Consider the following 24,229-nt stretch of genomic DNA (forward strand, 5'->3'; position numbering starts at 1 on the left):
ATGGTAAATCTTCCTGATTTGATCTATACTTCAGTTATATTTAACTGCCTTTGTTCTCTTGATACTGTGACCCAAGAAAATCAATCAATCTCAGTCGTGAAAATTACAGTTGATGCAAAATCCATCCACAACTGTTTGGACCAGCAAGTTTCAGATTTTCACTATCCTTTCTGTGAAGAAGTGCTTCCTTATTTCGCTCTTAAATGAGCCAACTCTAATTTTAAGATGATGTCGTCTTGTTCTGGATTTCCCCCATTGGAGGGAATTGTTTCTAATCAAATTCCTTTATCGTTGTAAACAACTTGGTTAGATCAACTGTCAAATTTGTAAACTCAAGAGAATGTGAGCAAAGGGATTTCTGGATTTTTTTAATAGGAGCATTGAATATAAAAGCAAGGAAGTGATTTTGTATGTACATTGAATTAGATTAGACTGCAATTAAGAGTATTGCGTCCAAATCTGGGCATCCCATTTTAAAATAGATACTGAAACCATAGAAAGGGTGCAAAGTTAAACAATAGAAAGGGTGCAAAGTAACTGAGTTTTACATCACAGCAAGAGGCCCTTTGGCCCATTGTGTCTGTGCCAGCCATCAAGCACCAATCTATTCTTATTTGCCACACCTGACCTCCCACAGCAGTGTTTACCTAGGGTCTCCTGGTTCTTGCTAGAGCTACAGTCTGCCCTGAAATATTCTCCACCATCGTTCCCTTTTCAGAATCCTTATAAACCCCAAGAAGTCCCATGGGCTTTCCCCGCATCTTCCTACATGTTGAACAAACCTGCCCCACTTTATTTTTGTAATACGTAGGCCTACAAATCTCACCTCCATCCTCAGTACCTTTCTTCCTGGTCTGACATGGGGATCTCGGAGCATTCCCAGCAATCCGGTCCTTACCCTGGCTACCTGCTTTCCTTTCATTCGCCCACCTACTATCCTTCTCAAAATTGTGGGGGTGAAGGAAAAAAGGTTTAAACTTATGGGTAGCTCATAATCATCAGCCATTATAGCTGCTTGTCTACCAGTTATCACCTATGGTCTTCAACATTGGTTCTTATCACAGACGATAATGAATTCTTAAATTCTTCCAATAAGCAGTTGAATAAACTGGGATTGTTCTCCCGAGAGAGACGAAGGCTGAGGTGCGACCTGATAGAAGTTTATAAAATTATTAGGGGTATAGATAGGGTGAACAGTTGGAGGCTTTTTTCCAGGGCGGCATTTAAAATTACAAAGGAGCACAAGTTCAAGGTGAAGGTAGACAGGTTCAGTGGAGATGTGCGGGGAAAGGTTTTTACCCAGAGGGTGGTGGTGGCCTGGAATGCACTGCCAAGTGAGGTGGTTGAGGCAGATACGTTAGCAACCTTTAAGACTTATCTGGCTAGGCACATGAACAGACGGGGTATAAAAGGATACAGGCAGTTGGTCTAGATGGGACTCGTGATCGGCACAGGCTTGGAGGGTAGAAGGGCCGGTTTCTGTGCTGTATTGTTCTTTGTTGGTATTCTCTCTTCTTTCCGTTTCTTTCCGTTCCCATGCTAATTTTTCCATTTGCACATCAAGTTTCCTCATTTCAATTTCCTTTTAAAAAGCTTTTCTTCCCGCATCTCCATTTTTCGTTCTAGCATGTCCTTTTTTGTTTAATAAACAATTTTATTGAGGTAGTTTTTGGCTTTATAAACAGTTACAGACATCATCAGAAAGGAAGCAAAAAAGGCAAAAATGTGCAAACATCCACGTACTTTCAATACTTCCATCGTACCGTATTGCACAAGCCCGCTCCCCTCCCACCCGTACTACCCGCCATATTTTCCCTCCTACTCTACTCTACCCCTCCCCCCACCCCCCTGCTGACGCTCACTCTCCCGCAAAGACGTCAATAAATGGTTGCCACCTCCGGGTGAACCCCTGCACAGATCCCCTCAAGGCGAACTTAATTTTTTCCATCCCCAGGAAACTTGACATGTCCGCAAGCCACCACTCCGTCTTCGGGGGCTTTGAGTCCCTCCACGCCAATAATATTCGTCGCCGGGCTATCAGGGAAGCAAAGGCCAGCACATCGGCCGCTTTCTCCCCCTGGACGCCCGGGTCTTCCGAAACCCCAAAAATTGCCACCCCTGGACTCATCACCACCCTTGTTTTTAGCACCTGGGACATGACCCCCGCAAATCCCTCCCAGTACCCCCTCAGCTCAGGGCATGCCCAAAACATGTGCACATGGTTCGCTGGTCCTCCCGCGCACCTAGCGCATTTGTCCTCTATCCCGAAAAATTTGCTCATCCGAGCCACCGTCATATGGGCCCGGTGAACGACCTTAAATTGGATCAGCCCGAGCCTAGCACATGTCGCGGTCGAGTTTACCCTACTCAGGGCCTCTGCCCACAGCCCATCCTCCATTTCCCCGCCTAGCTCCTCCTCCCATTTAAGTTTCAGTTCCTCTGTCTGGGACCCTTCCTCCCTCATGAGCACCTTATAAATACCCAAGACTCTACCCTCCCCTTCGTCCCTCCCAGAGACTATTCTGTCTAGGATCCCCATTGGCGGGAGGCGCGGGAAAGATGGGACCTGTCTACGAACAAAGTCCCACAACTGTAGGTATCTAAATCATTTCCCCTTACCAACCCAAATTTCTCCTCCAAGCTCCTCAAACTCGCGAAGCTCCCTTCCAGGAACATATCACCCACCCTTCCCGCCCCTGCTCGCTGCCATACTCGGAACCCCCCATCCATACTGCCGGGGGCAAACCGATGGTTGTCGCAGATTGGCGCCCAGACAGACGCCCCCATCTCCCCCACATGCCTCCTCCACTGGCCCCATATCCGCAGGGTCGCCACCACTACCGGGCTGGTGGTGTACTTGGCCGGCGGCAGCGGTAGAGGAGCCGTGACCAGGGCTTCCAAACTGGAGCCCCTGCACGAAGCCGCCTCCACCCGCTCCCAAATAGACCCCGTACCCACCATCCACTTCCTTATCATAGCGATGTTGGCCGCCCAGTAATAATTGACCAGACTCGGCAAAGCCAGCCCTCCCTCGCTGCGGTTCCTCTCCAACATCGCCTTCTTCACCCGCGGAGACTTTCCCGCCCAGACAAAGCTCATGATCAGCCCGTTAACTCTTTTGAAGAAGGACTGTGGGATAAAGATCGGGAGGCACTGAAAAATAAACAAAAATCGAGGGAGGATTGTCATCTTTACAGTCTGCACCCTCCCTGCCAGCGACAGCGGGAGTGCATCCCATCTCCGAAACTCTCCCTTCATTTGCTCCACCACCCTGGCCAAATTTAACTTATGCAGCCTGCCCCAGTCTCGTGCCACCTGGATTCCCAAATACCGGAAATTTTCCTCAACTAACCTAAACGGTAGCCCTCTCAATCTGTTCTCCTGGCCCCTTGCCTGTACCACAAACATTTCACTCTTGACCGTATTTAATTTGTATCCTGAGAACTGGCCGAACTCCCTCAGCATTCCCAGTATAGTTCCCATCCCGGCCACTGGGTCCGACACGTACAGGAGCAGGTCGTCTGCATAAAGAGAAACCCTGTGTTCAACCCCGCCCCTCACCATCCCCTTCCAACCCTCTGCGGCTCTCAGCGCAATCACCAGCGGCTCTATGGCCAGCGCAAACAGCAGCGGGGAGAGCGGGCAGCCCTGCCTGGTCCCTCGGTACAACCTAAAGTACTCCGACACTTCTCTGTTGGTCCTGACGCTGGACCTCGGGGCCTGATATAATAATTTGATCCAATCCACCAATCCCTCCCCGAACCCAAACCGTCCGAGCACCTCCCATAGATTTTCCCACTCCACCCGGTCAAAGGCCTTCTCGGCGTCCATAGCCACCACTACCTCCACCTCTCTACCCGCCGGGGGCATCATTATCACATTGAGCAATCTCCTCAGATTGGCCGCCAGCTGCCTACCTTTCACGAACCCCGTTTGATCCTCCCCAATCACCTCCGGTACACAGTCCTCCATTCTACCCGCCAGTACCTTTGCCAGGAGCTTGGCATCTACATTAATCAGGGAGATTGGCCTAGTAGGACCCGCACACCTCCGGGTCTTTACCCCGCTTCAATATCAGAGATATGGTGGCTTGTGACATCGTCGGCGGCAGGGTCCCTCTGTCCCTTGCCTCATTGAAAACCCTCGCCAAGACCGGGCCCACCAGCTCCGAGAACTTCCTATAAAACTCTACTGGGTATCCATCCAGCCCCGGGGACTTCCCCGACTGCATGGCCTTTAGGCCCCCCAATACCTCCTCTACTCTAATCGGGGCCCCCAGCTCTTCCACTCGCCCCCCCCCCCCCCAACTGTTGGGAATGTTAACCCATCCAGAAACCTTTTCATCCCCTCCGGTTCTTCTGGCGGCTCCGAAGTATACAGCTTACGATAGAAGTCCCGGAATACCCTATTCAATTCTGCCGGATCCTCCACTTTGCGCCTCCCCCCTCGTCCCTCACTCTACCTATTTCCCTGGCCGCCTCCCTCCTCCTAAGTTGCTGCGCTAACAGTCTGCTATCCTTTTCCCCATGCTCGTACACCACTCCCCTCGCCTTCCTAAGCTGTTCCACGGCCCTGCTCGTGGATAGTGCCCCCAGTTCCGCCTGTAGCCTCTGCCTCTCCCTGAGTAAAACCTCCCCCGGGGACTCCGCGTACTCTTCATCTATCCGGCCCATTTCCCTGACCAATCTATCCATCTCTGCCCGGTCTGCCTTGGCTCTATGGGCCCCAATTGAAATCAGCTCCCCTCGCACTACTGCCTTTAGCGCCTCCCACACGGTCGCCGCTGAGACCTCCCCAATGTCATTCACCTGCAGGTAATTTTTTATACATTTCCGAAGCCTCTCGCAGATCCCCTCCTCCGACAGCAGTCCCACATCTAGCCTCCATTGCGGGCGTTGATAACTCGCTCCCCCGAACTGCAGGTCCACCCAATGCGGGGCATGGTCTGAAATGGTAATTGCTGAGTATTCCGTGTTCTTTACCTCCCCCATACAGTCCCTGCTTAGCACAAAGAAATCTATCCTGGAATATACTTTGTGGACGTGCGAGTAAAACGAGTAGCCCCTTCCTGTTGGCTGTCCCTCTCTCCAGGGGTCCACTGCCCCCATTTGCTCCATAAACCCTTTCAGCTCCCTTGCCATTGCTGAGAGTCTACCCGTTCTGGGACACGACCGATCCAAAGTCGGGTCAAGGACCATGTTAAAGTCCCCTCCCATTATTAGCCTGCGAGAATCCAATCTTCCCCAGCACTCTTTTAATGAAGTCCACGTCATCCCAGTTCGGGGCATATATATTCGCCAGCACCACTCTTCTCCCCTCCAGCCTGCCCCGTACCATCAGGTATCTGCCCCCCCTGTCTGCGGATATGCCCTCTGCCTCAAATTGCACGCGCTTGTTGATCATGATTGCCACCCCTCTGGACTTCGAGTCCAAGTCCGAGTGGAAGACCTGGCTAATCCAGCCCTTCCTTAGCCTGGTCTGGTCTGACACTTTCAGATGTGTCTCCTGCAACATAATTACGTCCGCCCTCAGGGCCCGCAAGTGCGCGAACACCCGCGCCCTCTTAACCGGCCCATTCAGTCCCTTGACGTTCCAGGTGATCAGCCTGGTCGGGGGGCACATCCCACCCCCCCCCACCCCGCCGGTCAGCCATAGCCTTTCTCGGGCCGGCCCCTGACCCGTGCATCGCGCCCTTCCTGGCCCGCCCTATAGCTGCCTCCACCCTCGACCTCCTTTCCAGTGCCTATTTCAAGTCCCTCTCCCGTCAGCAGAACAACCCCCCCCCCTCCCCTAACCCCATCCCCCGATACCCCCACCCCTGCCATCTACTGGCTGTAACTTCCCCCCCATCTGACTTCCTTGACTAGCCAATCTGCTAGCCCGGTGACTCAACACTCCGGCGCCTTCCTGTCCCATTCCCCTTGTTTCCCCGCCCTCCTCCCCACCCACTGGGGCAAGCCGGCTCCAGTGTCTTCCGCGAGCTGCACAAAAAGCCCAAACAGGAAAAAAAAAGGGAAAAACCACAGAAGAAAGAGAAAAAGCACATAAATGTCCATGAACAAAGGAAAGAGTCTCAAATGTTCCGCTTGGCCCCTTTGGCCCAGCAAACCGTTGAGCAGCAGTCCAGGCACATTCGGCGTTCCTCCCCACAGAAATCCTCGGGCCCTAACTCGCGTCCTTGGGGCCTCCTTTCGGGACCAGCCCCAGGTCCCTCACAAAATCCATCGCTTCTTCGGGCTCGGAAAAGTAGTGGTGTTGACCCTGGTGCGTGACCCATAGCCGAGCTGGGAACAGCAGACCAAACTTCACGTGCTTCTTGAACAGCACCTCCTTGACATTCTTAAAGGCTGCTCGCCGCCGAGCCACCTCCTGGCTTAGGTCCTGATAGATGCGGAGAACACTTTTATTCCACGTGCTGCTCCTGGCGCTCTTTGCCCACTGCAGCACCCGCTCCTTGTCCACGAACCTGTGGAACCTAATCACCATCGGGCGGGGGGGGTCCGCCCAGCCGCCCCTGCCTTGCCTGCACCCTGTGTGCCCCCTCCAGCTCCAGCGGTCGCGGAAAGGCTTCGGCTCCCATCAGCTGCTTCAGCAGGTCTGCTACAAACGCTGCAGCATCAGCTCCCTCCGCCCCCTCCGGGAGGCCGACCATCCTCAGATTGTTCCTGCGGACTCTATTCTCCAGCTCCTCCACTCTGTCCAGCAGTCTTCTCTGCCGCTCTTTCAGGCCGTCCACTTCTAGCGCTGCAACCGTTTGCGCATCCGCCTGCTCCTCCACCGCTTCTCCCAGCTCCTTAACTTTAACATCCTGGGCGTCCAGCCTCTGGTTCAGCTGATCCACCGCTTTCTGGATTGGGTCCAAGCTGTCCCGCTTCAGCGCTTCAAAACTGGACTTCATTACCTGGAGCATGTTATCCAGCGCCAGCTGGATTGCTGAGTCCGGGGTCCGTGTGTCCGCCATCTTAGGTCCCAGGTAATTTTCTTCCGGTCCTTGTCTCTGTCCCTTTTTCTCCTTCTTCTTCTGCTTTCTGGAATCCCGCTGTTCCATATGCCGCAGCCCGCTCCTCAGCACCTCCGCTGCCGCTTTCCTTCGCCCAGCTCCTTCAATTTTACCTCCTGGGCATCTGAAGTGGGTCCAAGCTGTCCCTCCTCAGCAACTCCAAACTTTTTCTTTTTCCCTTTGTCCTGGAGGAAGGAAGGTCCGTGGGTCCGCCATCTTACCCTGCAGGTCAGCTTCCTCCTTTCCTCCGTCTCTCTCTCCTTCCTCCTCACCTGCTGGCCTCCCACACTTTCATCTTCTGCAGCCCGCTCTCCTCTTCTTTCACGGCAGCCTTTCTGCCGCCTCCGTGGTCCCGCTATTGCGGGGAAACAGCTGTTCAGGCCCGCCGGAGTGAGAGCCCACCGAATGTGCGGCTCACTCGGACATCGCCGCCACCGGAAGCCCCTAGCATGTCCTTTTTAAAAAGTTCCCTCTCGTACTTGAGCTGCAACCAAATTCTCTCCAGGTCAGTTTCCCCACAAGAAAGTGCTTCAGATGCTAAACTACCTGGACTACTTGCTCTTGGGCTCTCCTGTGTTTCTAACAGACCTAAGCACTCAACTAATACATCATATATCTTAGCTTTAACTGGCACTTCTACTTTTAATTCACTTGCCATTAGTGAAGATTAACTAAAGTTAATCTGAGGATAAGAGGTATTATGAAGGAATGTTTAAAAATTGTGTTTTCACATTGGAGCGATAGCTGAAAGTTTTGAACATTGTGCAAGATTTTCAGCTGGCTGGCAAAGAGGACCAAGAAACATAGACTGAATGTATCTACAAGAACCGATGGTTAGATTTTTTTTCCTAATGATAGTCTCTATATGCTTCACCACAAATACAATTTAAAATGGAATTGAATAGATATCATCATGTGTGCTTTTTTTGTATTTAAAGCTTTCTATTCCTATTTCTGTAGTTTATTCACAGAATAATTGATGGTATTTGTGGACGTGCACTTCCTCGATATCGGGATTATGGAAGTGTTTGGAGTCTAGTGGAATGGATGGAGATCCTAGAAGAAACCTCAGCATTTGTGAAACATGTCAGTGGCAAGCATTTAATAGATGAAGAGGTTGGTCTAAGCATTTTTTGAATATTATTTTTTTTGCATACTGGATCCTAACCATTTGCTGTGAGAAATTTTTTTTTTTCTCATTGCTTTTGCTTCTTTTGCCAATTATTTTAAATTTTTGCCCCTTCATTCTCTCTTTTTTAAATTTAGAGTACCCAATTCATTTTTCCAATCAAGGGGCAATTTAGTGTGGCCAATCATGCACATCTTTGGGTTGTGGGGGCGAGGCCCACGCAAACACGGGGAGAATGTGCAAACTCCACACGGACAGTGACCCAGAACCGGGATCGAACCTGGGACCTCGGTGCTGTGAGGCTGCAGTGCAACCCACTGTGCCACCGTGCTGCCCTCTCCCTTCATTCTCAAACCATTCACTAGTGGGAAGAGTTTCTACCTATCTAGTCTGTCCCGACTACTCAGATTTTGAATACAAGGAGTGACCTCGCCTAAAATGTGGTTGCATTCATGAAAATCCTGACTTTAAGCGAAATGACTTTTTAGATTCCCATGGAAATCAATGTTAAGGCCAGAGTTAGGTTCCTTTAGACAGTTGCCACCTGGAAATAACAATGTACTAGTTGAAATTCTGTACCGCATATGTGCAGTACTATGCGATCCTCGTTGAAAAAACTTGCAAAATAAAATAAATTATTAAATGTATAATCAGTACATGACAGTTTTAAAAATTGCACTCATCTCCGTACAGTAATTTTGGATTGACTCGCTCCATCTAGTGGTTAGTTGGTTGTTGCAGGATGCTTCTAGAATCCTGGGACCACTGCACCCGTACTAGATGGAGCCCAGGAGAGAAGCAAGCAGCGAGGTCGGGAGTGGAGCAACTCGCAACGGACTTTGGTAAGAACAGGAGGTAGGCCCAGCTGCCATAGGGGGCAGACTGGACAGCAATATAAGGACGTAAAGGGTGGCAGTGGTGGTTGGAAGATGGTCTGAGGGCAAGAGAGGAAGCATTGTGAGAAAGGTTTTGAGTGCAGACAGGCCACTGAAGAGGAAGTCTGTGACAAACAGCTTTAAAGTGAAACTGGCAACCTTAAGTGGATCTACTAACACAACTTAATGACCGAAAGTGAATCAACGTTAAGCAAGAGCTTACTGGTCCTCTGTCAAATCTCCTCTCAGCCATCTCTGCACCTAAGAAAACAGTCATAACTTCTCCAATCTACCTTCAGAACTGAAGATCTTCATCCCTGGAACCATTCATGCAAATCCTTTCTGCGCTCTCTCAAATGTCTTCAAATCTTTCTAAATTGTGACACCCATACTGGACATAATAGTCCAGCTGAGGTCAAACTAGTGACGTGTATAAGTTCAACGTAGACTCCTTAACCTTCGTCTCTATGCCTTTATTAATAAAATCTAGGAGACCATTTGCTTCATTAACCATGATAGAAATCTCTCCTGCCACCTTCAATGACTTGTGCACATATGCACCAGGTTCCTCTGTTCCTGCATCCCCATTCAAATTCTACCCGTTATCTTATATTGTCTCTCCACCTTCTTCCTACCAAGATGAATTACATCATATTCCCCATATCGGGCGTCACCTGACACGTGCCCACCCATTCCACTAACTCGTCTATGTTACTTGAAGTTTTGCACTACCCTCCTGACAGTTTACGATGTGTCCAAGTTTTGTATATTCCGCAAACTTTGAAATTGTGCCCTGTACACCAACTTTATTAATATGTATAGAGAGAAGTAAGGGTCCCAATACTTGATTCCTGGGGAACTCCACTGCAAGCCTTCCTCCAGTCCAAAAATCATCCTCTAATTACTCTTTATTTCCTTCCACTTAACCAATTTTGTATATGTTTCTACTGTCTCTTCCTATTCATGAGTCTATTATGTGGCATTGTACCAAATGCCATTGGAAGGTCATGTACAATGCACTAACAGTATTGCTTTCACCAATCCTCTCTGTCACCTTTTCCAAAACATTCCCCCAAGTTAGTTAAACAATTACCAACCTGGAGATTCAATAGCACAATCACACCAAGGAGAAGCCATTCATCTGCTCCATGTGTGGCAAGTGATTCTCTAGTTTCTCTTCCCTGCAGAAGCACCAGCCTGTTCACACTAACAGAGTTTATTTATTTTTTTATAAATTTAAAATACCCAATTCTTCTTTTCCCAATTAAGGGGCAGTTTAGCGTGTCTTTGGGTTGTGGGGATGAGACCCATGCAAACGCGGGGAGAATGTGCAAACTCCACATGGATAGGAACCCGGGGCCAAGTTTGAATCCGAGTTCTCAGCTCTGTGAAGCAGCAGTGCTAATCACTGCGCCACCATGCTGCATATCAAGAGAGAGTTTGAATGCTCTGACTGTAAAAAGAACATTAAAACCCCAAATGTACTGAGGATGCACCAGTGCAACTACACTGTGGACAGGCCATTCAGCTGCTCACAGTGCAGGAAGAGGTTCAGGACATCATCTAAGCTGCTGATGCACCAGTGGATTTACAGTGACGAGAAACCTTTCAAATGTCCAGAATGTGATAGTGCTATAAAAGGTCAGAGGAACCATGGTGCCATCAACTTGTTCACACTGATGAGACACCTTTCAGATGTTCTCAATGTTGGCATGGGTTCATACAATCAGCTGACCTTATTCAACACCAGTGCACTCACTCTGGTGAGAAGCCTTTCACCTGTTCTAAATGTGGGAAGGGATTCACTGTTATCTCACTGGCGAACACACCAGCAAGTTCACACTGAAGAGAGACCTTTATGTCCAGACTGTAGGAAGTGCTTTAAAGGTTCAGAAGAACTGTGGTACCATCAACATGTACATATTGACAAGAGACTATTCAGATGCCCTCACTGCAGGACTGGGTTCAAGCAATCGAGCAACCTCACCACACAAATACACTCACGCCAGAGAGTGGTGTTTCATCTGCTCAAGAGTGTGAGATGGGATTCATTTGTTTATCCAAATTTGAGACATTGGTGAGTTCATCAGTGACAGCAGGGTTTCGATTCTGACAGTTTATTTCTGATGTCATTTACACTCATAGATTTAGCCTGTACCCCACAATATCTCTCAGTCATGTGGCAATTGACCATTATAGCTGCAAACCTTTCAAAATTGAAATCACTAAGTAGCTATATTGAACTAAGGAACTATGGGCGGCATGGTGGTGAGCAGTGCTGCCTCACAGCGCCAGGGATCCAGCTTTGATTCTGGCCTTGGATGACTGTGTGGAGTTTGTGCGTTCTCCCCATATCTATGTGGATTTCCTCAGGGTGCTCCGGTTTCCTCCAACAGTCCAAAGATTTTTTTAAAATTTAGAGTCCAATTATTTTTTTTTCCCAATTAAGGGGCAATTTAGCATAGCCAATCCACCTAACCAGCACATCTTTGGGCTGTGGGGGTGAAACCCACGCAGACACTGGGAGAATGTGTGAATCTGGGTCCTCAGCACCGTATGCAGCAGTACGAACCACTGTGCCACGTGCCGCCCCAACAGTCCAAAGAGGTGCAGGTTAGGTGGGTAGGCCATGCTAAATTGCCCCTTAGTGTCCAAAAAAAAGATTAGGTGCGATTACGGGGATAGGGCAGGGGTGTGGGCCAGGGTGGGATGCTCCTTCGGAGAGTCGGTGCAGACCCAATGGGTCGAAGGCCTCCTGCACTGTAGGGATTCTATGATTCTATAAATTGTCCCTTAGTATCCAGGGATATGCAAGTTAGGTTACAGCGTTAACGGTGTGGGCTGGAGAATGGACCTGGGTAGAGTGCTCTTTCGGCGGGTCAATGCAGACTCAGTGGACTGAATGGCCTCCTTCTGCACGGTATGGATTCTATGATTATGTTCCCTGAGGCAATCCATGCTGGCTTTCCTTAAGTGTCCTGCATTTGCCTATGTAGCTTTTAATTTTGTCCCAACTTATTGTTCCTAAAGTTAAACTGACTGGCCTGTAGCTGCTGGGCTTACCTCTACACCCTTCTTTGAAAAGTGTATATTGTTTACAATTCTCCAGTCCTCTACCATGTTTCCCGAGTCTAAAGAAGACTGAAAAATTATGGCCAGTGCCTCTGCAACTTCCACTCTTGCTTCTCTCTGTATTGTTGGATGCACCTCATCGGGTCCTGGTGCCTTATTAACTTTGCTATTCCAATACCTCGTTATTAATTTTAAATCCTTCTGGTGCCTTAATTACCTCTTCTTTTCACCCATGATCTGGGTAGCATCTTCTTCCTTGGTAAAGTTATTCATTTGTGCCACAGCTATGCCCTCTGCCTCCAAGTGAAAATCTCTTTTTTGGTCCCAAATTGATCCTGCTCCACCCTCTTACCACCCTTTTACTATTAATATGCCTATAGAAGATTCCCTTTTATGTTTGCTGTCAGTTTCTCTTCATGCTGCCTCTGGTTCTCTTATTTGCTTTCTCATCTCCCCTCTGAACCTTCTATGTTCAACCTGATTCTCAATTGAGTTTTGCTACCTGACATTGGCATAAGCACATTTTTCTTCTTTGTCTTAATTTCTATCTGTTCTCATTGAGGGAGCTCTGAATTTGTTTATCCTATCTTTCCCTTTTGAGGGACTCTACCTGAACCATCTCTTCTTTGAAGGTAGCATTTTCCTGCCAGCCCTTGACTCCCAATATATGCGGCCCAGATTTGTTTATACCGAATTGAAGTTGGCTTTGTCCTGGTTTAATTTCCTCGATTGTTCTTTGTACTTTTCTATAGACAGCCTAAACGTTCCCTAAATGTTCTGCTACTGACATGATCCACTAGGTCCCCTCATTCCCAAGAAACAAGTCTAGCAGTGCCTCCTTTCCTGTTGAACTCGAAATCTTAATTTGGTTGTCAGCGTCATTTTTAGCACACTGAGAATTATTTTGTCAATGTTGTCCGCTCACATACTGTTGTAGAAAATATTCCCGAACACACTCAGGATCTTTTGTCCTCCTCTGCCCTTTACGCTAATACTAATCAAGTCTATGTTCTGATAATTCAAATCACTGTTATAACTACTCTATTATTTTTGTGCTTCACTGTAATTTCCATCCTTCCACTAGTTGGTAGCCTCTAGCCAACACCAAGCAATGTAATTACTCCTTTTTTGTTCTATTAGCTCTAACCAAATAAACTTTGCAGTGACCCCCTCAGGGACATCTTTGTCCAGCACTGTATTACTCACCTTGATCAATACCGCCAGCTCTTCTTTTTTTTTTCTTTTCCTGTCTTTCCTGGACATCTTGTATTCAGAAACATTTATCACTGAATCTTGTCCTTCTTTGAGCCAGGTCTCTGTTATAGCCACAACATCATTTTCATAATCTGAGCCTGTAACTCACCAATTTACCACACACTGGATATGCACATTAACCCTGATTTTTTTTTTAGGGTTTTCATTTTATACACTACAAACAAAATGCAATTTACAAAGGCCAAAGATTGGAAAGAAACACGGCCCAGTTCCTCTTATCCCCCCAACCCCCTTTCCCTTTGTGATTATGTTTTTATTGCAGTTATTCATGTTATATACTGTCCAGTAGACAAGGTACGTGCGTTGGCCAAAATTTACAACTTTTGCATTGGTATTAACAGACCATATTTCCCCCCCCCCCCCCCCTTTTTGTTGCTTTAATATACTTCCTTAGGTCTGATATCATACAGTGGGCAATTGTCATCTATTGACATATGTGTTTTTTTTCCCTTTTGTCTCTTCTCTCCCCCTCCCCCCACCCCAAATTCTGTTTTCAATGTTTCTTTGGGCATTCTGTTCTTTGTGGTCTTTCTTTCACTAGGCCCCCTAGTATCTGTTCCGGCGTTCTCCAGCCTCCCCTCCTCTGACTGCAGGACCACATCTCTCTTTCTACCTCTGTGCGTGCATCCTGCTGGTTGAGAGCTACGTAGATAGCACATTTATAGATTGCTCAAGTTCTGAAAACCAGAGTTCAGGCTGCTGCAACTGACAACTTTTTGCACAAATAATTATCCAACATAGAGCCATTGGCGATGGCTCTCAGGGGGTCGGCAGAGTGGCGGGGGATTATGAGGGGACAGAGGAAGCATCAGGTGTCGCTCAATGCCGATGACCTCTTGCTGTATCTTTCGGATCCGTTGGAGAGTATAAAAAGGATAATGGGCTGTTTGGGAGGTTTGGAGGGTTCTCGGGGTACAAGCTGAATTAGGGAAAAGCGAGGTATTCCCGGTGAATGAGTTGGCACAGCGGACTAATTTAGGGGGGGATGCCACTTACGGTAGTGATGGATAGGTTTAGGTATTTGAGGATTCAGGTAGCGAGGAGATGGACGGGGCTCCATAAGTGGAACTTAATGAAGCTGGTGGAAGAGGCTAGGGAGGATCTTAACAAGTGGAATACACTGCACTTAACGCTGGCAGTGAGGGTCCAACTGGTGAAAATTAAAATTCTGCCGAGGTTCTTGTTTATCTTTCAAGCTCTCCCGATCTTTATAACAAAGGCCTTTATCAGAAAGTGGACACGGTAATTTTTCACTTTGCATGAGCGGGGAAGGTGCCGAAGGTGGGTAGGACCCTGCTATAGAGCAGAGGCAATGGGGGGGGGGGGGTTGGCGTTGCCGAACTTGCTTCATTATTATTGGGCGGCGAATGTGGACAAGGTGCGGCGGTGGTGGGAAGGAAAAGGTGTAGAGTGGGTTAGGATGGAGGAGGAATCTTGTAAGGGATCTAGTTTTAGGGCCATAGTGACAGCAGCGTTGCCAATGGCTCCAAGTAGGTATTTAAGGAGCCCGGTGGTGCAGTCCACAATGAAGATATGGAATCACTTGAGGAGGCATTTTAGGATGGAAGGGATGTCGGTGCTTATTGCTGTGAGAGAATCATGAGTTTGAGCCAGAGGGGATGGATAGTGTATACACGAGGTGGAGGGAAGTGGAGCTAGTCAAGGTAAGGGATTTATATTTGGAGGAAGAGTTTGCCAGTCTGGAGGAGCTGAGGGAGACGGTAGAGCTGCCGAGGTGAAGTGAGTTCAGGTATCTGCAGGTGAGGGATTTGCGCGAAAGGTCTGGAGGGGGTTCCCTAGGTTACCGGGTTACACCTTGCTGGAGCGACTGCTGCTCCCGGATGTGGAAGGGGAGGGAAGAATTGGAGATATATACAAGTGGCTGGGGGAGCAGGGAGGCGAGCGGGTGGTGTTGCTCGTTATGCTTTTCCTTAATTGCTCTGTTTTAATAACCTTTGCTCTAGAGTCGCCAGGTATCTTTCTGATACCACCACGAGGTTCAAAGCCAAGTACTGATCAATAACTCAATACACCAGTTAGTAAGTTTGAAATCAATACACATTTATTATACACGCAGTCAATCAGTACTCATGCATAAACTCTACTTACTAAACTATCACTACTACTAAAAGCCTATACTTAGCTTCGAATGGCCCACGAGGTCAGAGGAACAATGGTGTTTGTCCGGTTCTGATTCTGTTGGCTTCGAGCTGGTACGGAATAGGAGCGCCTATCTCGTAGCATGCGTTGATCTGAGACTTACTTGGTTGATGCAGCTGCTAGGCAGGTCTCTCCTCGCTGAGAGCCAAGGCCAAGAAGAACAAACTGAGCTTGGGGACGCTATCTTATAGGCCCCAGGGGTTTCGCGCCCTTTTGGGCGGACCCAGACTCGGTCCCAATTAATTGGACCATGTCTCAATCGTTCTCCTCGATTTTCTCCAATACTGGAGTTGTTCCCTGATCATTGTGCGGGCCCTAGGTGTTCATTGGCCTGCCTTTGTTCTAGGTCCCACTGGTGCCGGGGAGTCTGTCTTGGTCCCGATTGTTTCAATGTCTCTTATTGTCCCTGGAGATCACTCCTTAATATGTTAATGGCTATTGGTTTCGGTTCTGTCTGGGTTCTGCAAATCTTAATACACAGGAAACCATGCACCTGTTTGTGTTCTCTGTAGTTGTCCAATTTTCCCGACACTCCTTATGAGTGTCCATTTTGAAATAGGGTCATGGCCACCCCAGGTGGCTACACTCCCTCCTTGTGATCCTCAACGCGAAGCGTGAAGGATCACACTACTGCAATGTCTTCGTCCTCTGACCAAGCGGGCACTCATGATTATGCTCTACTCTGACCCTAACTATGCAATACATTTTTAACTAAACAATTTTACATACACATCATCAAAACTCTATGGGGGCGCTATGTCATTAAGGACATGCATTACAATACAAAAAAACTGGAACCTCTAACTATCCTCAATAAACTACTCTCAATTAAATCATTCAAAAAATACTAACTTCCTAACTGTACAAATAGCAGCATTCAAATTTTCCTCTGGTTTGGCGGTCAAACACAGAGTTTTACAATCAATTATTCACCAAACGAACACATTTCTTTATTTACAAATGAAGACGCACAAACAAAACGAATGATCTTTATTCCATGTCAAGGGGTTCAGGGGCCTGGTGGAAACCGAAAATAGGGGATCTTATTCTGTATACCGGGGTGCGAGAGCGGTAGGCTCTCCTTCGCCATTTCTTCATGCGAATAGTCTGCACGATGCTGCAGAGTATCGCCAGTGCTAGAAGTGCTTCGACAACATACGAAAGGGAATACCATGTGATAAACTTATCACACCATGTCTGGGTACTGTTGATTGTTACTAGGCTCTGTGTGCTATGGGGAAGTGAATCATTGACAGCCTGTGGGGTGGGGGTGAGGGGGTTCGCGTTCGCGCGCAACCAAATGCATCTTATAATCACTACAACAAAGATGGAGGTCGTCTTCATCTCGTCTCTTTTCTTCTCGTCTCTTCTCTTGTCCTGGAGCTTCTGGAATTCTGTGAATACAAGCATAACATCTGTTGTTATCTTGCTTAACATCCCGTGCGTTAGTCTGTCTGTCCTTTAGTGTCAATTTCCCTTTATAATTGGTCACCATCTGTGACTCCCTCATTTAAAAAAAAAACGAATTTCAGGACAAGACACACTTAAAAATACTGAAACAGTGCGAGCCTTCTCGCAGCCTGTGCGATTTACCATCCCAATGTTTGAGGATGCAAATAGCATGAGGGGAAGCAACTGAACGGTTACTATAAAACAAAACAAAAACTTTTGAAACAAAAAGAGCCAAAATGAGGTGCGTATGGACCGCGGCGGGTAAGAGTTGGATGGAATCCCCGGGTAGGGCGGGTTGTGCTCTACCCGAGCTTAGCTGACCAGAGGGGGGTCCTCAGACAGAGCGGGGACCAGTGCCGTTTCTCCACTGCCCGAGTAACCGGCAAGAACGGGCAAGAATATAGTCATCGTGGGGGTTCCGACAAATCGGAAGAGCTGTTACGAACTGGGTCCTGGCAAGGTCTCAGCGATTTTCGGTTTTCGGAGGTATCTGCGGACAAATTTGGCATGGGGCTGTGGAAGGCTGCTTAAATTCAAACAAAGAACATTTGACAAACACAAACAAACAAACATGCAACGAATATCGTGCAGGTTCTATCTGAAAGGACACCGTTTAACTCTAGCGGTTATTTTTAAAACATCATCTGGACACTTCAGCTTTCTGTTGCGAACAGGGTCGCAAAGGGATTCGCATGGTGGGAGTCAGACTCAATGTCATCATCCTCTCCCAGCTGCCATACTCTTGTCTGTATAAGTTTTGCCAAAGCTGCGTGGTGTGACCTGGGGTTCATCTCATCGTTCCTGATGAGCCTGAATGAATTGTCGCGGTGCCATATGCGTGGGTCTAGTTGGAAGGTGCTGGAGTGGAATTCGTCATCGTTGGGTGGTGGGCCTGGGTGTGGGGCTTTAATGTATGTGATCTCAAAAGTATCACTTGAATTGTTCTCAGAGTCGCTGGGAGTGGGGCCTGTTGCAGGGGGATAGTATCATGGTGTGCTGTGGTGTCATCAGTGTTTTCGCAGTCACTGTCGTTGAAGTCGGTGGGCGTGGAGAGGCAGAGTCATGTGTCAGGGGGCGGAGTTGAGGTCGAATCCATGGATGGGCTGGACGGGCTGGGGCAGGGCAGGAATGCGTTTTCTGTGGGCGGGGTGAGCTCGTCTGCTGCGGCGAGCAGGATGTGGTGTGCGTGGTTGGACTGTGAGCCATATGCCTTGAGCTGGTTAATATGAAACCACCCAGACTTTCCATTGGGGTATTTTATTTTGTACACGGAGGGGCTTACTTTGTCCGAAATGGAGTACGGACCCAAGTACTTAGGTGACAGGAATGTGCTGGGGTTGTAAAGGGAGAGCATAACCTGCTGCCCTACTGCAAACTCAGTCGCATGCACTGTCTTGTCGAAACAAGCCGTGCTCTGTTTCTTTCTGGTGCCCAATCTTACTGCGGCTGCTGGTTGAGCCGTTTTAACGTTATCGATTAGCTGTCGCACAGCGTTCTCGTGGGTGAGGGCCATCACTTCGGGGCTGGTCAAGTCTAAACCTAATAAATATTCTGTGCCTTTCATGGGGTGTCCGGTCATGAGAGTGTGGGGAGTGTATCCTGTGGACGTTGATACCGTGTTTCGTAAGAACATAAGTGCAAATGGGAGAACTGAGTCCCATGTGCTGTTGTTCTGTTGAACCATTTTTCTGAGGGTGGCTTTTAGTGTCCGATTCATCCTCTCGACAATACCACTTGACTGGGGGTGGTAGGCGATGTGAAATTTTTGAGTAATGCCAAATATTGTCAGGACGTTTTTCATAACGCGTCCTGTAAAATGGGAGTCTTGGTCGGACTCCATGCTGCGGGGGAGTCCCCATCTCGTAAAGATGTGGTGCATCAGATTTTTGGCTGTGGTCTTTGCCGTATTAGTTCTTGATGGGAATGCCTCTACCCATTTTGTAAATGTGTCGATGACCACCAACACATATTTATATCCATTTCTACACGGGGGCAAGGGTCCTATAAAGTCAATCTGGAGGTTAGTCCATGGGCCATGTGGCTAAGTTGAGCCTTTTTTGCATATCGGTCCGGATTGTTCTGGGCACAGATCAAGCAATTCTCAACGTAGTGGGTGATGTCTGCTTTTAAATTTGGCCACCAACAGAGTTGTCTGAGGTGGGCTCAATTCCCTGGTGTCCATGACTGTCATGGAACAAACAAATGAGTTGATTCCTGTCCTGCTCAGGAACTACATAGAGACTATCCTTCAGGATCACACCGTCATGTGTGGTCAGAGTTTTCCTAAATTTGTCGTAAGGTGCTGGGAAGTTTCCCTTTAAAACCTCTCTGAGCTTTTCATCTCGTCTCTGGGCCTGCGTTAAATCTTGGATGTTGGTCTGTGAGACCTGCACTGCGTATACCGGGGCGCTTTCGGGGGGGGGGGGGGGGGGGGGGGGTTCCAAAAATAACCATGTCTGGAACCAGGTCTCTGGGGTGAACTACCTATCTTCCAGGGAGGTGTTTTTGCGATGAAGGGGCCCGTGTTGTGGTGTGGTGAGATAATCTCACATTCATGAGGGGTGCCTGGGTACTGTAAATTGTCTGCAAGGAAAGTGTGGGTTTTTGTCCTTTTAACGGCGATGTGGGGGGTTGGGGTGCTCTTTTCTGGGGCTTCTCCTGTGCACATGCTCCATGCACGTACGTATGGGCTGTTTCATTTAATTCTTGCCAATCGGGGCCGTTTTCCTGATCTAGTTGGGATCCGAATGTGCTCTGAAAGCCATTCTGAACTGAAAAGCAGAGATTGCAATTCCGCACTCTGCTTCCGGCACTTTGCATGGTCTTCCGAGCTCTGCCTTTGTTCCGTGTTGGAAGCATGGAGTGCTCGTAGGGCTGCTTTTAAATCGCTGCACTGCTTCTGCAATGCCTCTACCTGTTTCTTGTCTTCCGTTTCTTGTCGCACCAGGACCGCACGTTGTGTGTCCTGGTAGGCCTTGTCGTACTGTGTTTGGAAGCTGCTAAGTGCCCCAGACAAGACTGGTGTGCCCTCTTGGCAACATCCACCTCTCTGTCTTTTGCTGCCAACCTCCTTTTTAACTCTCTGTTCTCCTCCTCTATGTCACTTACATCGACTTTACTCATCCTATCTCTCTCGTCTATCTCTCTACGGAGCGTCCTAATGACCTCCTCTATGCCTCGCAATTGTGCCAGACAGGACACGTTTGCCATCGGCTTGCGAGCTCCTCCCACAGTCCAAAGATGTACGGGTTAGGTGGATTGGCCACCTAAATTGCCCTTAGTGTCCAAAATTGCCCTTAGTGTTGGGTGGGGTCACTGAGTTATGGGGATAGGGTGGAGGTGTTGACATTGGGTAGGGGGTAGGGTGCTCTTTCCAAGAGCCGGTGCAGACTCGATGGGCCGAATGGCCTCCTTCTGCACTGTAAATTCTATGTTCTATGTTCTTGTGGATCTCTTGTCAGGTTCTCCCACCAAGTATGTCCTATACTCCCGGGACCTGTTTCCTCATTTGCACAAAATTCACTCCAAAGGGGCCATCCTTTCCCTTTGAGGTACTTTCTAATCTCATCTTCCCAAACGGGACACTGTCCTACTCTACTGGTCGCTGCGACCACGAATTCCTGCGGCTTCATAAGGCGTTCCATTGCCTTCATTGCCATTTTTCTATGTCTGTGGGTTCTCTTTAAATTTGGAACACGGGGTAATAAAGCGGTGCTGCAAACACGGGTACGGCTTTCACTAATTTCCGGAATACAAACTCCTGACAGATTTTGTTGCGAAAAACTATCAGTTTTACCTTGTATACCTGTTAGTACGCATGCATTAACGCACTTCCTCGTTGAGAGCCAAGGCCAAGAAGCTGTTAGGCAGGTCTCTCCTCACTGAGAGCCAAGGCCAAGAAGAACGAACTGAACTTGGGGACGCTATCTTATAGGCCCCAAGGGTTTCGCGCCCTTTTGGCGCATCCTCCATACACTGTAATTGCAACAGTGACCAAAGGAATGGTTCAAGGTAAGTAATGTACTGTCGAATATTTGAATTAAAAGTTCCTAAATCTGTACACTGAAGAGAGAGAGAGAGACCGAGAGGGTGGAGGGAGGGAGGGGGGAGAGACAGACAGAGGGACAGACAGACAAAAAGATGGTGGAGGGAGGGAGAGAGAGAGAGACAAAGAGAGGGGAGAGAGAGAGAGAGACAAAGAGAGGGTGGAGGGAGGGAGAGAGAGAGACAGACAAAGAGAGGGTGGAGGGAGGGAGAGAGACAAAGAGAGGGTGGAGGGAGGGAGGGAGAGAGAGAGAGAGAGACAAAGGGAGGGAGAGAGAGAGAGACAAAGAGAGGGTGGAGGGAGGGAGAGAGAGACAAAGAGAGGGTGGAGGGAGAGAGAGAGAGAGCCATTGTTTTTAAATCCATCCTCCACTTGTGAAGTTGGTGGGAGAAGGACGCGATTTGAAAGTTGCTTAAGGTGAAGTTTTATTCCTGGAAGTCCTGAGTGACCACAATTCGGTGTCTTTCACTATTGCAGTGGAGATGGATAGGGCCATCCGGCAGGGCAAGGTTTAGAATTGGGGGAGGGGTAATTATGATGCGATTAGGCAAGAATTAGTGTGCATAAGATGGGAACATAAACTGTCAGGGAAAGGCACAAATGAAAAGTGGAGCTTGTTCAAGAAACAAATACTGCGTGTCCTTGATGGGTATGTCCCTGTCATGCAGGGAGGAGATGGCTCTGTGAGGGAACCATGGTTCACAAAAGAGATTGAATGGCTTGTCAAGAGGAACAAGATAGCTTGATCTTGGTTTCAGACAATGCTCGGCACAACATCGAGGGCCGAAGGGCCTGTTCTGTGCTGTACTGTTTTGTGATAGCACCGAATGTGCATTATAGAGATTGGAGTAACACCGTCACTTCTCTATTACTTAAACTCACTACTGCTAATTTACCAATAAAAATGCATCTTAAGAACAAACCTTGTTAATACTGATCAGTCCCTACTAATTCTTAACACACCTTACTAATAGTAATAAACCTTAATTTAAAAAAATAAGACTCCTCAGTTTTTCACCACCTACGTATTATTAATAGTTAATATTTTTATTGTTTTTCATCTGTCAGTTGTTTTGACTCTGCCCCTAAGTGGCAATACTCCTCAGCCTGTCAACGGACAACTTCTCTTTGATGTCACAATTGATTTTTGTTTCTGAACCCGTAAGCTAGGTAGCACCCAGCCCCGCTCAGCTCAGCTCCTCTGAATTCTCGCTTTGTCTCACTGGTTTTAGCCCCACTCAACTCCTCTCTTGTTCATTCTTTTTGTCACTAAGCTGTTGAGCATACATTTTCTTGCCAACAAATGGAAGAAATATTTCTGAATATTTCTGAATATTGGTGAAGGTAATTCAACCTGGCCTCCACCAGGGTTCAAGCCTGGAAACCAATTTGCATGGCTTTGTACATAATGTGATGAATTTAGTGTTTAAAGTCACTCTCATTGTTATTTTTATACCTGATTCATCCCAACAAGACCAATAAACTAATCCTGCATTTCCTCCATATGTATAAATCTTGCACCTTTTTAATTTAAATACATTTTCAAGCAGTATATACCCTTTGCAGTTTTGAATATACATTTTCACAATGGTGCAATTTCAGCAAAACTAAGGACCCTGGTGGGTTATAGCACAGAAGCATTTTGGCCCATCAATGTTGTGCCAGCTCATTACTGGAACAATCTTAAACTAATCCCACTGGTGTGCTCTCTACTCCCAGCCTTGCGTTTTCATAAATCTACAGTGCAGAAGGAGGCCATTCAGCCCATCGAGTCTGAACCGGCTTCAAATATTAAACTGTTGGATAATTAGAATTTCCTCTGCATAAAACAGCTTTGAATTTATTGTAAACTAGTTAGCCTCAATTTAAAAGATATAGAAGTTGTATATAGTACATTTTTAAATCAAACTGGTGTGTTTATAGATATTAAGGCAATCATAATTCTTTAAATCCTTTGTCCACACACTAGAGGTGGCTTGAATCTGAAAAATAAGTTGTATGCAATAATACAGCCTGGATTTTTTTTTCTGTTAGATTCTCCAGTTGTTGAATGGATTGGCTGCACCCCATCAAGAAGCAGTACTTAACTGTTTAAAAGGAAGAAAGGAGGAACTCAAGTCAGCCTTAATTGAGAAAACCAATGCTGTGTCATCTGCTCAGCTACAGAATTTTGATTGGCAGCTAAAGGTATAGAATTAAATGGATTCTACCTAGAGGGACAATATACTGTCAGCGTTTTTAAGCTCTGATTTCTCCACAGCTGCCAAAATAATGTGTCCCTGGAATTGTATTCATTACTTCAGATCAAGCCTTTAACTATAAATTATTTCCCTAACCAGAGTCACAAACAACATTCTCTGCAACTGCATTATCTATTTCTCTCTCCATAACCTTCAACAGGGTGAATCACAACATAACTTCTAACAATACTTCTTTGAAATGTAAGACTTGCTCTTATTACACCTTTCTGGACAACCCAAGTTGCTTGAGATTTAGTCAATGTTGTATTGTCAGAAATTTGGCAACCTATTTATGCACACCAAGATTCCATAAACAACAAATCAAGTAAACAATTAGATCATTTGTTTGATGTGTTAGTTAAGGAATAAATGCTAACGAGGGCATTGTGTCCTAGGAATCAACCCAAAAATTATAGATGTATTTGCAAAAACCATTAGTTACAAACCAGTGCTGCCAGACTTGGGAGTGAACAAGTTACAGTATATCCTTTTTGAACTGAGATATCACCAAAAGTATCATTATTGTTACAGATAAGCGGTTGGTTTGGATATGCGAAGGAACTGGTATTACTTGGAACTCTGGAAACTATATAGTGTAACTAGTTTGAGTATATTGAATTAATCTAATATTGAACAATGACAAAATGTATTACAGCAAGAATGTTGCAGAGTATAACATCAGAATTTAAAATAGCTTTGACTTAATTGCTTTCAAATAATGGGAACTGAAAATACTGCTATTATGCTTGGGAAATATGGAAAGGTAGCCTGCTGTGTTTCATAAATTTAGTTTCTTTAGTGTATTACAGAATAAGTGCAGTTTAAACATTTATTTTGAAGAAATAATGTATCTTGGATCAGCTGGAATGAACTGTGCAGCAGGAGGTTGATAATTGCAAGTACAATTGATTTCCCTAGAAAACTCAGAAAAGATGTGGTAAGCAAATATTGTTTCTGACAAATGGGGAAAAAAGAAAATAG

At 47.1% G+C, this 24,229-nt stretch overlaps 1 protein-coding gene across 3 annotated transcripts in view; it reads left to right on the top strand.

Annotated features, from left to right (window-relative positions):
• Positions 1 to 24,229, top strand: part of commd8 (COMM domain containing 8) — a 37,020-nt gene that overhangs the window by 3,787 nt on the left and 9,004 nt on the right. For 2 of the 3 annotated variants that reach the window (XM_038791271.1, XM_038791269.1), the window contains exons 2-3: positions 7,961 to 8,116; positions 23,043 to 23,195. In XM_038791271.1, coding sequence (XP_038647199.1) covers positions 7,961 to 8,116; positions 23,043 to 23,195 — 309 coding nt within the window. Of the gene's footprint in view, positions 1 to 7,797; positions 7,834 to 7,960; positions 8,117 to 23,042; positions 23,196 to 24,229 lie in introns of those variants that run through there. The other variant, XM_038791270.1, reaches the window with a different exon arrangement.

Source organism: Scyliorhinus canicula, chromosome 3 (genome assembly GCF_902713615.1).
Source record: "Scyliorhinus canicula chromosome 3, sScyCan1.1, whole genome shotgun sequence".
Lineage (NCBI taxonomy): Eukaryota > Metazoa > Chordata > Chondrichthyes > Carcharhiniformes > Scyliorhinidae > Scyliorhinus > Scyliorhinus canicula.